Raw genomic sequence first — 17,200 nt, forward strand, 5'->3', positions numbered from 1 at the left:
ACTCTTCTCCATTGCTCCAATGCCATGTCTCGCATCGAAGGTAATGGGAGCGAAGCCGAATGGTTGCGACAGTGTGTATCACGGACAAGAAGATTGACTCAAGCATGTGTGAGTATGGTTTCCCCTTTCAGCAAAGAACATAGTTTTGTAGTTGGGGGTAGGGATTTCATTCACATCTTCACGTGAGGTGCAAAGTGGTAATACCTCATGTGATTAACACTCAATGAGAGTGTTTATAACATAAAATTCATAAGCACCTGTTGGAACCGGCCTTTCTTGTCAGTCCGGTGGTATTTTTGGTTGGCCTAATGGGGCCCAGGGGGCGAGCTATCATACCTGGCGGGCTTGGCTATATCCTCCGCTAGCCCCCCATTTCTGGAGCTGACTATATAAACAATGTCTCATACTTGCCTCCATTTGTTTTGGCACACTTGTTGGCTTATTTGAGGTCTTGGTGTTCATTCAGGTAGCTTTGCTTCCTATGTTTTTTAGCAACACAATTTGTTATGACTGGCTTTCCCTTGGGTGTCCATCCACCTGGAAACACATTTGGGTAGGGAGCATCCTTGCGGAGGGTATAGGTGGTGCAAGTGCTTGGGGCTCATTTCCATTTCTATGGTTGGAATGGAGCACTCCTTATCACTACACCTACATATTTTTTGTTACGTATAGTTACCTCCCTTGGGTGTCTATCCGCTTGGATATAGGTTTGGGTAGGGAGCATCCTTGCATAGTGTACAGGTGGTGCAAGTGCTTGGGGCATATTTTTATGGTTGGAGTGGAGTGCTCCTTATCACTACACCTATGTATTGCTTGTTACATATAGTTACCTGCCTTGGATGTCTATCCGCCTGGAAATAGGTTTGGGTAGGGAGCATCCTTGCAGAGGGTATAGGTGGTGCAAGTGCTTGGGGCTCATTTATATGGTTGGAATGGAGTTCTGCTTATTACTACACCTACGTATTGTTTGTCACGTATAGTTACCTCCCTTGGGTGTCTATCCGCCTGGAAACAGGTTTGGGTAGGGAGCATCTTGAGAAGGGTATAGGTGGTTGCAACTGCTTGAGGTTCGTTTTTTGCTTTATGTTTATATGTATATTATTCTACTTTATTATACAATTGTTCAATTAAATTCTATTTTTCAAAAACTAATTATTTTTATGCTTGTAGGAATGTATAGGTGGCTTGTGAACTTGTCATGGATGCCAATGGTTGCTCTTAGAACATCACTGCAGCTACTTCTAGTTGCCCATCATCTGGTGGTGAAGTATCAAACAATGGAGCTTCCAATAAAGGGAAGCGCAAGGCCGTCGGTGGTAAGGTGCCAGGGCGTAAGTAGCAATTTTTCGACAGTGTAAGATCGTATATAGATTTTCATTGCAGATTATGTGGCAAAGAAAAATCAGGAGGTGCACCTTGTATTAGGGACGCTTCCTTGGATCAGGGAATGGAACAACTAATAGGTTTAATGGAGGCAGATGTAATGGTGTAGGTCATGAGAGTGCCACAAAACGCTTGAGAGAGTTGTTAGGAGGTGTAGCCAATGTAAGGAGACCTAGAATATCGACTCCAAGTCATCATGCTTCAAAGCACCAAGGCAGTGCTACCTCAACACAAGGCGGACAAAATAGTGGTTCACCCTCCATGCCGACCAACACACACACACACACACACAAAGAGCTAGCACTCAAGATGGATTGCTTGAGTTTAGGGTTGAAATGCATAGAACAAGGCAAGTAAGTCTAGAGCAAAGCTTTCAATCAATTGCTCTTGAAGAGGCACAGTCTGCTCTTGCACAAGCTATCTATCTTACAGGAGGTTCGATGTTGATGGTCACACAAGAGTCATGGAAGAATGCATGGAAGAAGATTGGTGAGTATGGGGTTGGCTTTTCCCCTCCATCATATCATCAAATGAGGACAACTTTCTTGGATAAATGCTTTGGCGACACCCAAAAAGAAGTTGATAGATTGATCTTGAAAATAGTTGATCAAACAAGATGCACTATAGTCAACGATGGATGGTCAACTGTCCAACAAGCGGTTGATCAATGTTATGATATTTATTCCTCAAGGGGAGTGCTTCATTAAATCAGTTGCTGACAGCTCAGGTGGGATAAAGTCAGGGAGCTATATAGCCGATATAATCACAGAAACAATTCATAAAGTTGGTGTCCAAAATGTAGTACAAGTGATAATGGGCAATGCCAAAAATTGTAGAGAAACGGGTCATCTCTTGGAGGAGCACTTTCCTAGCTTGTACACATTTGGTTGCAATGCACATAGCTTGAATCTTGGGTTGCAAGATTGGTATAAGAAAGAGGACACTGATTGGTTCAAGATAATTATAGAGAATGTAAGGAAGGTGGTGAAGTTTATTTTGAAGAGAAAACGTGTGTTGGACATGTATCGGCAACGTATGTCCACAAAAATGAAGCTTCCATGTGAAACCAAATTTTGCACTAACTTCTACAATGTGGAGAGTCTTTTGCAAAATAAAAATGCTGTTTTGGAGACATTTATTTGTGCAGGCTTCTATGAGTGGGAAGCAGAGCAACCAGTACGAGTAAAAACAAAGGTTCGATATGTGAAAGTGCTTATTGACGATAGACACTTTTGGTCTGATGTTGGGGACACATACTTAGTGATGAGGCATGTGATGACATCTTTGCGTCAGTTTGATCTTAAATTACCCAATATAGGAAAGGTGTACATGGGTTGGTATAATGTTCAGGAGAGCTTGAACTCTCCTTCAGAGCCAAAAAAATGTTTGATCAAGGGACATTCTATGTGGTTTAGTGTACTCCCGGTCCAGGCAAGGTATATAGCTTCGACATGCGTGCGTATGGCTGGCACAACACACTTATCCAACTTCCATCTTCCCTTGTGGATACAAAAGTCAGACACATTTGGCCATGCTTCCTTCACCATCTATGTGGTGACGTCTCTGTTGATGTCTTTTCACTGTTTTCCATTTGCCGACACCCACTCATTGGTCCTTGCAACAACTCTTGCTTGGTCGTTCAAGCAAGTTGCATCACCAAGTGCCTGCAAGCGATCATATGCTTTTGTAGATTTTTCATGCTCGTCCATACCTGTCACAATCACAATGACAATATCTCAATGTGCGATAGAACTTAAGTTTGCATCATAGATACGTTTGCAAATCCACTGGTCTACCTTGGTTTAAGTTATCACAACACACCACACTTTGTATTAATCATTGTGCACCATGAATTTATTTGCAAATACAGTGTCCAGCTTTCAACTAAAACTATAACAACAAACCACATTGATCGCTTTGCTCCATTATTACAAAAAGATTTTACTTTTGAATATAGATTCACAAATTCAACAGAAAATATCACGACACATCTCATTGTGTATTAATTGCTTTGCCCCATGACTACATCATTATAAAATGGTACAATTTAAGTCAATGGTCCATGAATATACAAAAAGCTCCATTTACATATGTCAGATAATTTGAAAGAGACTACTGTTTACAAAGGTAATCAGAGTAAACTAAAATCTAGGCATCATCTCACTAAGCAAACGAAAACACATCTCCGAGTTGAGCTCTAACATATCTAAATGCTCACTCATATTTAGCAATGTCTTTCTCTATCTAGGCCCTTGTTGTAAGTAGTTTTTCCACATTATGTTGGCAAGCATGCGCAATAAATTTTCTTTTGCTTTTGCCTTGACACATTGTAATGATCTGAAAAATCTTTGCACCAATAACATATTTTCTCAATGCAGAAAGAAACTGCATAGGTGTCAGTGGCTTTCAAATAACGGACAAGGAGCTTTTGGGTTGCAAAGCTCGGGGGCCCTGCAAGGACGTAGGGCATGCTCTGTGGGGTCCTTGATGTTGGTTGCTCGCTTCTCAATGCCAACTCGCAGTGCCAACCCCCAATCAATGACACCCACATGTGGCACACATTCCTTAGTGAAGTCAGTCATGATGTTCCATGGGTGCAAGTCACAGTGTATAATTCCTTTGTTGTGTGCATGTGCCATGGTCTTCATGTGAGGTCCCCAACCCCAAGAAGATTGGGGCGACTTGATAGATGGACTTCCTTTATTCTCCTTTTTCGTTGACGATACCCTACTCTGTTACCACAAAGTAGAGATACAAACAACAGAAGAGAGGAAGTCCTCCATCCATCGTTTACGTGATTATAAGGGTCATACGCCACAAGCTAGGTCAATAAATCTAGGATTCTTAATCAAGTTGTTTCCTATCATAAAGATGAAATCCCATTGACATATTTACAATCCATAAACAACGCCTTTTTCCCCATGTTTAAGAGGCACGACCGCCATCCATAAACCATAAATATGATATGAGACCTAATCTAAACTAACTAGTAATCTTGTAGGCACGTAGATTTGGGACATCTCGACTCTTGGCACAATGAGTCTCTAATTTCACTTCTCTTAATAAGATGGAGTGAAGAGTTTCTTGACTAATGGAGACCACCCATCCTTGACTGGCAACCTAAGCCAACCCCCACTTTCCACCCCACACTCACACTTTTTATCTTGTTTTCTAATTACTACCACACTATTTTACATACACAAACAGTGTTCCTTAATTAATTACAAACACAGATTCTTTAATACAACCCTTCAAACAATACCAAACAATTCAAACAAGGCCTAATGAAAGCAGCCCTATATTTCAACAAAAACAACTTTTCCAATTGCTCATGAGTTTGCCGCTCCCGCGGACTTCCTTTGTCTAACCTTTGCAAAGGATTTATTTGCTAACCGCAAATTTTGCAACCTTCCCATCTCACTAACCGCAAGGCATCCCACTACCCGCGAGGCATCTTGCTAACCGCCAGGCATCCCGCTACCCGCAAGGCATCCCGCTAATCACGAGGCATCCCGCTACCCGCGAGGCATCCCGCTAACCGAAAGGAACAAAAGAGAGCCAATAACCTCAGCTTAATCTCCGCTAACTACGGAATCACCTCACTACCCGCGAGAAGCAAGAGATATTCTTTCAATAATTCTTCTCTTTAAATGATTCTGTAAACATGATCAACCAACTCTTCATATCAAGTAGTAACAACATATTAAACAATAACAATCTATCAAGCAATAACAATTTAGCAAACAGTGTTAATTTATCAAACAATTCTTTCACTAATCTATGAAAACGTATGCTTGTCTCTTGTGATAGAATCATGTTTCTTGGATGGTTTAAGGGGTTCCCTATGCTTGACTTCCCAGGTCAACATGAATAACAATGCAGAATTATAAATTTATCTTACCGGATTAGCGACATGTTTGATTACCTCCCGTGTTTGAGGTTGGATGGTTTCGACTTCTTTCGCAACCAATACCTCTGCTTGAGCAAAATTTGGAGTATTTGATGCTTTCCTTTGCACCTTCCTTGGATGTGGAGTGACATGAGCGTCCTTCGAGCTTCGAGTTACTCGCTTCCGGGCCATTGTATCGATATAGAGAAGAGGAAAAGAGAGAAAGAGAACTCAAGAATTCCAAGGGCAATACGATGATGGTAGAGAAAGAGTTGGATATGGAGATGACTTGAAGGTAAGAGCTTGAGGGAGAGAGCTTGAGTGAGAGAAGGTAACTCCGGCGTCGAGGCAAGAGAGCTTTTGCTTCTGAGAGTGTCTATCTCTGTCTGAAAGTGAGGGGGGGAGGGGTCTTTATAAGGCTCTCAAGGCCAGCTAAGAATAGAGGGAAGCAAGGAGAGGTAAGTTCGCACACGTTCGTGGCTTCTTTATAATTTTTTTTTGTGTGGACAAGGATTCTGATGTGCGAATTCGATTCTCTAATATAAGAAGAAGCTTGACTTTCAAGGAAAGAACTCTAAACTTAACTCCCTCCTCTTTCTAAAATTGATCTCTCTTTCCCTAAAGGGTCAAAACTCTTATCATTAGATACAATCTTGAGGCTTAAGTTTTCCATCAACCTATAGTTTTCAAGGAAATAAGGGTCATATTTCATAGTTCAAGAGTCCAATTTTTTATTCGATCGTTCCGTTGGAACGCTTTAAGACTTTAAAAAATGCGAACCTTAAATATTTGCAAATTAAATGAAATACTTTTACTAAAAAATATTGGGTACATTACAATCTCCCCAACTTAGGGATTTGAGATGTCCTCATCTCGAGGAAAAGTGAGCATACTCCTACTCTAATTACTAACGACCATCATTGTGTCTAAAAGGGTGATGTCCTTAGTCTGCTTCACTTGCTACTACTACTCCATTAGTCAGTCATGGACAAGAGTTTCGATAATGTCCCAATTCTCCACATTCAAAGCATCAAACATTCAAGCGTGGAGGATTTTGCGCATTGGCAGCATAAGCTGTTTGTGGTTGTCTATCGTTGAATATTTGATCCTGTTCAATTCTTCTGATAATCCCTTGTTCCTTCATCAAAGGTTTAGCTCGTAGTAAAGCATCTTGTACAATTGTAGGTTTTAAAGCTTCTAATCGCGAACTGATTGGTTCTCTTAAACCTTGACAAAAGCGAGCTACCTACTACTCTATGGTCATTGATGGTGCAGAACATATAAGCCTCACAAACTTTGAGTAATACTCTTCCAAGGAAAAATTGTATTGTTTCAAGCTAAAGAACTCATTCATCTTTATCGCTTCATGGGCAGGGGGTAAGTATCTTTCCTTCACTACTTGTTTGATTTCCCACCAACTCTGAGAGTTCTCCAACACTCCCATGTCACGAAAATGTTGTTTCCACGATAATTTCACTTCCCCTGAGAGACGAAATATCCCTATCATCATTTAATTTGCAGGTATGGTCCTTGCAGCAGAGAAGTAATCATCCACAGCTTCAATCCATTGTTAGGAAATAAGGCGTAGCTAAATAGATATTTGAGTAGATTACTTAATGGAGAGAGATAGATTTCACACATAAGAGATTATAGAGTAGAGAGAGAGAGAGAGAGAGAGTACACACAATATACCTGGTTCACTTAGTGTGGGCTACATCTACAAGAAAGCAACCACTCAATGGATTTAGTACTACAAAACAAGAAGTAGTTTACAAAGGGATTATACCCTTCATAGAGCTCCCACCTTGCTTCACTCTCACCACCTCACACTCACCTTGTTGCATCAACTTTACACTATGAAATGTGTGTAGAAATGGCCTCCTTTTTTAGGCCAAAAGTGTTGCCCTCTCTCATGAGAGGCAACCATGTGTAGCCACAACTGACGAAGAGGATGAGGATGAAGGGGAGGACATCATTGTACCTCTAGTATGAGTCAATCGAGCCAAACAATAAAAATTCCTATCTCCTAGACTCAGAGATCGATAGAAGAGGCCCAAAATCTTGGAGAGGAATGAAGGCAAAAGTTGGTTGAAGAAAAAGGAAGACAGAACCAAAGGGAGCTGACATGGATGCTGAGGAAGAAGAAGATGACCTGGACAAGCCCCTCAAGCAAAGAAAAGCTGAAAGACTAGAAAACATTAAGCAATAGAAGAGAAGAACAATGGATGATAAGGTGGATCTTTCTAGCACGCAGGAACATATCCACAATGTTCTCATGGAACATAGAGCTTAGTAGGAGTCCAAAAAGAAAAATATTGAGAGAGGACGGGTATGGAACCTCTAGAAATCCACACAAAAACAATGCCACCCCTCTCCCTCAAGCTAACCACCCCTCCTCATACTCAAAATTCAAAGGATGAATCTGAAAGGCAAGACAAAATTCAAGAGCAACAACCTCTAGAGAAGCACAATCTTGAAGACAAAGAGAAGGAGAATTCCCAAGAAAAAGAAGCCACTCAACAGCATACCACTCCAAAATAGCAAGAGTCTAAAAAGCAACAAGAAGACCGAAAGCACAAAGTAGGCTCCACCCAAAGAACAAGAGAAGTGGATTGAGCTACCCAAAGAGAAAGAGCCCGAAGCTAGCACCTTTCACCAATGATTGCATAAAAAAGAGGACCAGTCTCTTCGCACACTAGAGCTATAATCAAGGATGGTGCGAGGCTCTTTCAAGACTTTGACATGGATGAACAATTAGCACACATCAAACTGCAATTTGAGTGTCAGAAAGCCATCATCAACCTATGAGGATTAGATATGAGAGATGCCAAGGTGGAAGCATGGACATTGCAAGAGGCAAATCAAAGGCTCCAACAACGAGTCAAAAATTTACAAGAGAACGTACGTAGTTAAACAAAGAGCTCAAGAGAGAAAGGAAAGATGTGGCTTACTACTGTAAAGAGGTTGAAGCTTACAATGAGGCAAAAAATTAGATGCAAGTGGATCAGCAAAAGCTGGAAGAGGAGCTAGAAAGGAAGCAACAAAAGAATGCAAAGCTTGGGGAATCTTATGGTGTAGTAAAAAAACACTATCAGAACTTTTAGCAATGCAAGACGCACTACCCCAACCTCAACATCATCAGCCCTAGTGGTAATTCTAGAAGAACTGCAAGCAGTCAAAGAGGAGCTCGCACAAGAGAAATATGACAGACAGATCCTAATTGCAAGACATAGGGCTATCCAAGCCCAAAAAGATCAGGAAATCATGCAGCTAAAGGAGCGATTGGAAAAGGCACAGACAGAGTTAGCAGCTCAAAAGACAGATATATGCATTGGAGATTCAAAAGAAAAATATGGAAATCAGTGCCATCCAAGCCCAAGCAGTGGTACCAGCTCCATCAACTCATACAACAGAGACAGAGTTTACACGAGTAGACCTACCCCCAATAGATCTACCAAGCACATCTATTGAGGGAGGTTCCATGACTTTGAAGCCATTGAAGAGACACCAAATGCTAGAGATGAAATCAAGAAGTGGATCTTGGAAGTACAATATCCTTCTCATTGGGGATACATGCAATACAAACTAAAGGTACAGTGGATTAGTGGCCCTCTTGATGATCAAGCCAAATGAAGTGGTAAAGACCTCAGACACGACATGATTCCACTATCACTCATGAAACAAGAGGCTCTCCTATGGGAGAAGAAATTATTGCCCACTCTTGGGCCAAAACTCAAAAGGGATTACAAAGATGTTCTTGTGATAGTGGACCAGGTATTAGCAATTCTAGAGAATCAACCCCTATGGAAAAAGAGATTGTTTGACAAGAAACCACAGGATGAGACCATCTATAGAAATGCACCACATCATCTCAAGATGGACCCTATATCCTGTCCCATGAATAGAAGACGATCCTGGGATAGCTTCTACTATTGGTAAAGAAGAAGGCTTTCGATACTTAACTACCCCATCATATCAAAGCCGACTAGCAATTTCCCATTGTCAGAACACTATATGGTTCATAAACTACGAGGAGTAATAACATAGATACAAGATGTCCTAGATTTCACTTGTCCGATAGTGGTAAAGATTGCCAAATTCTTATCACCTATATCGCAACATTTGAGGACATCAAAGCAGTAGAACACCCATGGAAGGTGTTTCTAGAGGTCACAACAGGCTTATGTTGGAACATGTAAACAGAGGTTCTAAGTTGCAACGTGATCATGGGGTTGTACGCTTGCGTCATGTTTTTGTCCTAAGAGTATCTGTTGCAAACATTTGAGGAGGCATTCATGACCAAGTTCTTCAGATGGATTATACCATCTTGAACCTCATGACGAAGGATCTGTCTGCCCAACATATCTCCTATCAAAGTGCTTTAATGAGAAATCCTTTCAAGGATTTGGCCATCCAAACACAGATAGCAACAAGAGCAGAGAATTTCAATCAACTAAGAAGGATGCTAGAGAAAACAACATTTGACTACTAGACACTAGAAAATCATAGTAAAGACCAACTACTACCAAAGCTAACACCAAAGAGAAAGACAACGATGAAGACAAAGCTTGCACTAGGGTGTGCAAAGACTAGGAAGGGGAGAATGTTGGCAGATGGACCAAACACACACCCTCCTAGTCAACCCCTTCATCATGAGCCCTAAAATTTTGATATCCCATCATTATTTTTTGGAAAAGCCTTCTAATTCTATGAGAGTCTCTCATTTTAGTTAGACAATGTCTAAGCCAGTTTATTTAAAATGTGAGTTTAATGTCTAAAATTGAGTATGAGCCTTGTAAAGTTGGCCACTAGTAAAGAAAGTCCTAGGTATAAAGCTCAATTTTTGTAAGTGAAAAAGGACACATTATAATTATCAAAACGTTTTATGAGTTTTGGAGCATACGATTGAGAGTGACTACTCTCACATACTTTGTACTCAATTTATCTTGAGCTTTGAAAACCCAATTTTGATCTCAAAACTTGCATTGTGTTCCTTGTCTATTGCTCTTTAATTTAAGTGTAATCATTGTCAATTCTGTTATGGTTTGCAACTACACATTAGCAAGCTAAATGGGCTATTTTGAGTGCTTTAATGGTTGTCTTGTAACGTTTTGACCACAAGAGAGTGTTCCTAGACCATAGGGCGACTTCTTTGGTATGTTATTTTCAGTTTTCAAGACCTTGATCATGATGGATCATGATTTTGGTACTTTGTTGGATTGAAACCAAACCTTGTAGGATAGTGCCCCTAAGTGTCTTAGACCTCCTCCTAAAGTTTCATTGCATTTGGAATTTGTTTGAGTGCCAAAATGGCATGAAGATTGAGTGCAGTGACATAGGACATAGGTAGTTTGCCAGATTTGAGAGCAATGGATTTGCAAGTGCAAGAGATGGCTTTGTTCTATAGGATCATGTCCTAAGGTTGACACCCTCAAAGAGTCTCCGTGCCTCATGCAAGTCGCTTCCCTGAGTATGGACATTATGGTAGTGCTAGATAGCTATGCTACAGACATTCATCACGATGACCCGTTAACAGCCACCCATCACTAATTGCAAACCCTATTCTTTGGAAATAATGAAGAATAAGGAGTGGTGAGATATTCTTCTTACCTTGAGCTCCATCATATTGTGTGTTTTTTCTATTGCATTTCACCCACACACATGTGCATGAACATGCTCCCGTGGTGCCATCAGGTGATGCTATTGTATAACAAGTTCAAAGTACGTGGATGGTGAATCAAGAAGGCATAAAGGGCTAGTTTTTCAAAGTAATAAAGTTGTTAAAGTCTTTTGTTTCTTTTCAAATATGGCATGTACCCTAAAACATGAATGTAATAGCTCGTGAGTTTGTGGAATAGGTGTTCGTTGAGGATGTGCATGCAACGAGAATTAGAGAGCCAAGATATCTTAGAAGGGAGTCCCTTCATGAAGAACATCATGTACTACAAATGGGATTTAGAAGAAAAGATTTGGCTTCTTAACAAAGACATGCATGGGATTGATGGTGTTATGAGAAGAGTGCTCTACCATGATGAGATTTTTTATTGCTTAAAGGTTTGTCATGAGGAGGATGCGGAGGTCATTTTGGGGGTGAAAATTATAAGAAAAATAGTTTTGAATTTGCAGCTTATATAGTCAAATATCAATAGGGATGTTGTGCATTGGTGTAGGAGCTGTTATGAGTGCCAAATGTATCAAAAAAGGAAGTTGATTCTTGAGCCTTTGAGGCATAATATGAGCTATGGGCCTTTTGAAAAGTGGGGTGTGGATGTAATAGGAACCAAAAATGGGAAGCATTATGTAATTAGTGTAGTGAATTACATGACAAGATGGCTGCTAGAAGCAAAGGCTAGTAGACAAGCTACAAGCAAAGATGTATGCAACTTTATCTTTGATTTCATATGTAGTAGATTTGGAATTCCATTGGAACTTGTAAGCGATCAAGGAAAATAGTTTATAAATGATCATATCACTAAATTGGTAGAGAAATTGGAGATCAAACACATGTATGCTACCCCTTATCATCCACAATGCAATGGGTCGGTAGAGGCATTCAATGGAGTCTTGAAAAATATACTATGCAAGCTCGTGGAAGAGCTTCCAAAAGATTGGAATATGTATCTAGAGAGGGCATTGTGGGCAAGTGACTTAAAAATCAGTCACAAGTTTCACTCCATGCACGCATAGATTTTAGTTGTGAGAAGCAAATGAAGGTTTAATTGTTTGGTGGATATGAGCGAGCAGGCGTATGCACACAAAACCCGGCGGATACTCTATTTTTTCGGCAAAAAACCTATAATTTTGCCTAAAATGAGTTGTAATCAGAAGAAGATTAGACCATATTCTTTTTATGCTCTCTGAGTCTACCCCTTGTAAGAGGCCGGTTGGGCATGGGAAAGCCCCCTAACTTTTAAAGTCAAAACCCTTAGTTTTGAAGGGACTATTATCATTAGCTTGGAGAAGAAAACGTATGCTGCTAAAGCTTCTTGTGACTAAAATTTGTAATCATCATTTCTCCTGAAAGGGTAATCAGAATTCTATTCCCAATAGTACATAGTGTTCCTTGTTTCTTGTTCTTCAATCTAAGTGTAATCATTTCCAATTCTGTTGTGGTTCATGACGAGTTGTTTGTGAGCTAAATGCATTGATTTGGGAGTTAAAATGATTGTTTTTTTATGTTTTGACCTTGGATAAGTGTTTCTACGCTTAAGGAGAATCTTTTCAAGTACTTCTGTTTCAGTTTTCTGCACATTTTTTGTGATGGATCGTGATTTATGTACCTTCCTAGATGGTGACAAAACTTGGTAGGATTGAGCCCATAAGTGTTGTAATACCTCTCCTTAAGTTTCGTGACATTCCGGATTTGTTTGGATATCGAAACGGCGTGATTGTGTTGAGTGTTGAGAATGGACGCATACTGGTTGTCTGACTAGGAAGTGGTTGATTTGCTTTTTTTGTAAGAACGAGTAGTCTTTGAGTTCACTTTGGTGAGATTGAAACTCTCATTAAGTCCCCGTGCCCCACCCCAAGTTGCTTCCTTGCATATTGACATTATGTTAGTACAAAAGAGCTATGTTGCAGATGTCCCCGCTAACATTGGCGCCGTTGCCGGGGAAACTGATCCTTAGGTGGTGAGTGACTCAGTGTACAAAAAAAAAAAAAAGAGAAATCTCCCTTCAAGCTTTTGATAACCGTTCCGTTTACCCATAGACAGTGAAGCAGGTAGACATAGGTTTAGTGCTTAAAAGCAACTGGAGTCCGAGACTAGCCAGTGCTATTCCTCAAGAGCAAAGAAAGTTGTGAGTGAGGTACAAGATAGTATTTCGTTCTTTGATTTTTCACATGCTTGGAAACAGCTGTTCCACCACACACAACGGCTAAGTTCAGTTATGATTGCACATTCATTTCAGTTGTAGGAGTAGGTTAGGTAACAAATTACACCATCATTTGTGGCCAAAAGGATCGAAGGAAAAACTGTTGAAAACCTTATTTTGGTGTTGAAGACCATAACTCGGGAAAATTGAAGAAGTGATGGTCAGAGCTTCAAAACTGGACCAAACCCAGTAAAACTTTCAAGAAGGGGATAAAAACACTTGTTGAAAAAGACTGTGTAAAAACCTGTCAAAAATCATGCCAAACATAGATCGCGATCCATGTTCCTTTTTGGAAAAATGTGCTAAAATTATTTCCTCTGCTTAGAACAGGCTCTCAGGCATCAGAACATTGAGTTTGGTGAGAAGAGGAGGACCAGAAGATCATAAAAATCAAGATTGGGGTGATCAGACCAAAAACCTTGGAGAAAAGAGGAAAACAAGGAAAATTTGAACTTTTAATTGGCCAAATCCAAAAAGAGATGAGAATTGGGACCAACTAGAAACAAGGAATCCAATGAACCAAATTTCATGCCCAGGTGCTTCCTAACATGGATCGTAATCCATGTTCTAGGTAGGCATCTGACATCAATATTTGACCAGTGTACTCCTGATTATTAGTTGAACAACTTTTCCAAAAGGAGCCATAGACAAAAAGTGAAAAAAGCTGGTCAAAATACCAAAAAAGGAGTGGTTTGCAAAAAACCGCAAAACAAACACAAAACTTTGCTTTTTACTTGGAAAAAACTGACCAAATCCAAAAATACTTGGGGAATAGCATCATCATAGCTTGTGTGATCATCTCACCAAGTGTCAGTCCAAAATCATGCCAAACATGGATCACGATCCATGTTCCTTTTTGGAAGTTTGAGCTGATAAAAGACAAGCAGGGAATTGATAACAATTGGAGCACTTTCTCCTAAAGGACCCTTATCAAAAAATCTCAAAAAGAGGGCAAAAGGTGGCAAAAATCAGGTCAAGGGAGGAAACCACTGACATAAACCCTAAAACTGACTTTTGCATGTCCTAAAAAGCTTTAAAACATTCAAAAACCATATAGGCAGCATCACTAGGCCAAGGACTAGCTGTAGGACAGAATTCAGTGTATTTTGACACAAAGGTACATGGATCGCGATCCATGTTCCTCTGACACAAATTGACATCAAACTAGTATCATAGCTAGAGAGTATCACAGAGAGTATAGTGGTCCTTCCAGAGTTGAAATTGGGTGCAAGAAACCCTTCCAAAAGCTCAGAACTAGTAGGAGCTCAGGCAAAGTGACAAAATCAACTTAGCTTCCAATCCAGAGATTCATTTCTAAAAATTTTGATATCATAACATCCCTTAACCATGCTGAAGCTGAGGGTATCAACAAAAGTTCAAATGGCTTCCCAACATGGATCGCGATCCATGTACCTCTGAGCCAGAACAAAGACATAAACTTGACACACAAGGAGCTAGTCCATAGCAACCAGGTGCTTCTTTCAAAACTGAAATTGGATCAAAATTGTTGAGGTTGTGTAGGGAATTGTGTGCCAAGTTTTGTCGAACAAAAGCAAGAACTGACAAGGACGTTTGTAAGCATACAGCTATCAAGCACATTCTTGGCAGGTTACAGGTACCATAAGATATTTCCAGCAAGAAAGAACAAACGGGAGATTCAAACTATTTAATGAGGTAACTTGGTTTGGATTTTTCTTGTTACCCATTATTCATGAATCTGCGATCAGGAATATTGTACCAGAATAGGAACCACAACATCTTTGATCAAGGAAGTAATCACTCAACAGAAGAAAGTGTGAATCAGAGACCACTACCTCCTTTGAAACCCATTTTGGAGGAGAATTTCTCTGACACTTCGTCTGAGAGATCATATGGCCTCATGACTGAAGATTCTAACAAGTCAAACCCTAAGGGAACAGATTCAATGAATGCAGGTCCTTCACAGCCCACATCTGATGTAAAGTTGTTGTATCTAAAGTTTCAATTTGAAAATGGGCTTAAAGCCAAAATCTATAAGGATGGAATGGACCGCTACTGTGTTAAGTTGAAAAATAGGCCGAGCGAGTTCAGAGACCTTGTAGATGTTGATTATGACGGGGATAGGTATTTCAACCGAGAGGGAATGATGTACATAGTGGTTCATAACCCGTATATTGCGGATAGATGGGGAATGACCGGCACCAAGGACAAAGTAGATAATGAACCGGCCGATGCACCACCCAAAATGGAGAAACAAAATGCGGTACTCAGATGGAGCAATGAGACTGAGCGCCTTAACACAGACCACTCACATCAAACCTGAGACTGTACTTGAGAGTCCCTTGAGAACAAGAGTGGAGGATTCTTATGGACATGAACGAGTGCCGAGAGCAGAACCCTTAGGGTCAATGGCGACTAGGGCTTCTATGAACACACATAGGGGCATCTCTATTCCTGAATTCACTTACACCACTGGAATCCCTCCGACTATCACAAGAGATTGAATTGATGAATGTAGGGCGGATAGGATGCCACTGTTAGTACGAAGAAGAGATTACAAACCAAGAGAAGCCATCCCAGAGGAACCAGAAGTTGTTAGAATGGTTGTAGAGGCCAGGCGTATGCGACCATCTCAAGTGGCAAAATGCTTACCCAAAAAGTATAATGGATCTGGCGATCCGTATGCCCATGTTTCGACCTTCAAACAAGTATTGAGAGCGAAACAGGTGACTAATTTCCACACTCAGTATGAAGGATTTGGGTTGACATTGGAAGGTAATTCCCTGACTTGATTTCAACCATTAAACAGCTTAGAATTCCCAATTATTGAGAAACTTCTCCAAGAATTTGCTGAGGAATTCTCAAAAAGAGAGATCAAGCATAACACTGTCTCCCAGATTTATGCATTTAGGCAAAAGGAAAAGGAAAAAGTGAAAGAAGCATCACTTTGTTTCAGGCAATACATTGAAAGATGCCTTGCTCAAGAACTACCTCAGGATGAAAGACTGCCAGTCCTTTTCATAGAGGGACTGCGAAATGACACGCTCAAGAAGGACTTGCACCTAAAAGCATGTGTCACCTTTGAGCAAGTCACGAAAGAGGCATTGTATCTTGTAGATAACTGCAAAGCATATGGGGAGGTGACTGAAGACACAGATCAGGGGTCTAGTAACACCTCTTGAACTATGAGTGAGTCCACGACAAAATTGGGAGGGAAAAACCCAACTGTATCGAACGTGATTGAGTGATCGAGCAAGTGATCAGGAGGATGAACCAAGGAAATAGGACAAACCCAAACACAAGACAACCGCCCACCAAAAATGTGATACTTGTGGGGGTGACCATCCAACCCAGTGGTGCAACCTTCAACAAAGGCCAGGAGCTAACGCACTGTGGATATTGAAATGGTGTGCTGCAAAACAAAAATGGACAAACCATGAAACTCACGAATGTTTCTACAATCGGAACTATGTTAGAGAGAGACAATACGGATCACCTCGAGGACAAAAAAATCCACCCCCTCCAAGGTACCAAGTGGGGCCAAATAATGCAATCTTGGGTCAGGAAAAAGCTCAACCGGTGTTGGGACATCAACCTCCTTTACCCCAGGAAAATAGGGCTATGGTAAGGATTTCTCAACCCATAGAACCACCATCTGATCAGAGTATGATCCAAGTAATCTCACACCTAGAAGATTCAGACAGTACTTATGAGAGGGAAATTCATAGGAATGCATATGCTCCAGAGGGATATAATCCATGGATAATTCCAGAGGAAATGCCTGAGCCCTCATACATAGCACAACCAACCAAAAATCATTACCTGGTCGATGAGAATATGCTAATGTTTATGGCAAATCAGGGCTACAAACCTAGAGGCTACCCTCCTAGAACAGGACAACCAATGGGAGCTCCTCAAGCTTCTCCACCACCTGTAGGACCATGCTATGAATGCGGTGGGGATCACTGGGCTAGAGTGTGTCCAAACAAAGGGGAGCGGATGAAATTTTTTGGACTCTGCAACGGATGCACGACGGACCATCTTATTCCACACTGCCCAAAAAACCCGGAAAATA

At 40.7% G+C, this 17,200-nt stretch overlaps 1 protein-coding gene across 1 annotated transcript; it reads left to right on the top strand.

The window, feature by feature from the left end:
• Positions 1–2,016: 2,016 nt before the first annotated feature.
• On the top strand, positions 2,017–3,389 carry LOC147428795 (uncharacterized). The gene is made up of 3 exons (XM_086496897.1): positions 2,017–2,416; positions 2,531–2,819; positions 3,254–3,389. The coding sequence occupies exons 1-3, from the start codon at positions 2,017–2,019 to the stop codon at positions 3,387–3,389; spliced, it is 825 nt and encodes a 274-aa protein (XP_086353023.1).
• Positions 3,390–17,200: the final 13,811 nt, after the last annotated feature.

Source organism: Adiantum capillus-veneris, chromosome 23 (genome assembly GCF_014529385.1).
Source record: "Adiantum capillus-veneris isolate H3 chromosome 23, ASM1452938v2, whole genome shotgun sequence".
In the NCBI taxonomy this organism is placed as follows: Eukaryota; Viridiplantae; Streptophyta; class Polypodiopsida; order Polypodiales; family Pteridaceae; genus Adiantum; species Adiantum capillus-veneris.

Bases quoted from the DNA above. Each gene is read 5' to 3' on its own strand.
- LOC147428795 (XM_086496897.1), top strand. From the start codon at position 2,017: ATGGATGGTCAACTGTCCAACAAGCGGTTGATCAATGTTATGATATTT. The intron at 2,417-2,530 runs GTATGTCCACAA...TTATTTGTGCAG, and splicing joins GTTGGACATGTATCGGCAAC to GCTTCTATGAGTGGGAAGCA. The intron at 2,820-3,253 runs GTATATAGCTTC...TTGCAAATACAG, and splicing joins GTACTCCCGGTCCAGGCAAG to TGTCCAGCTTTCAACTAAAA.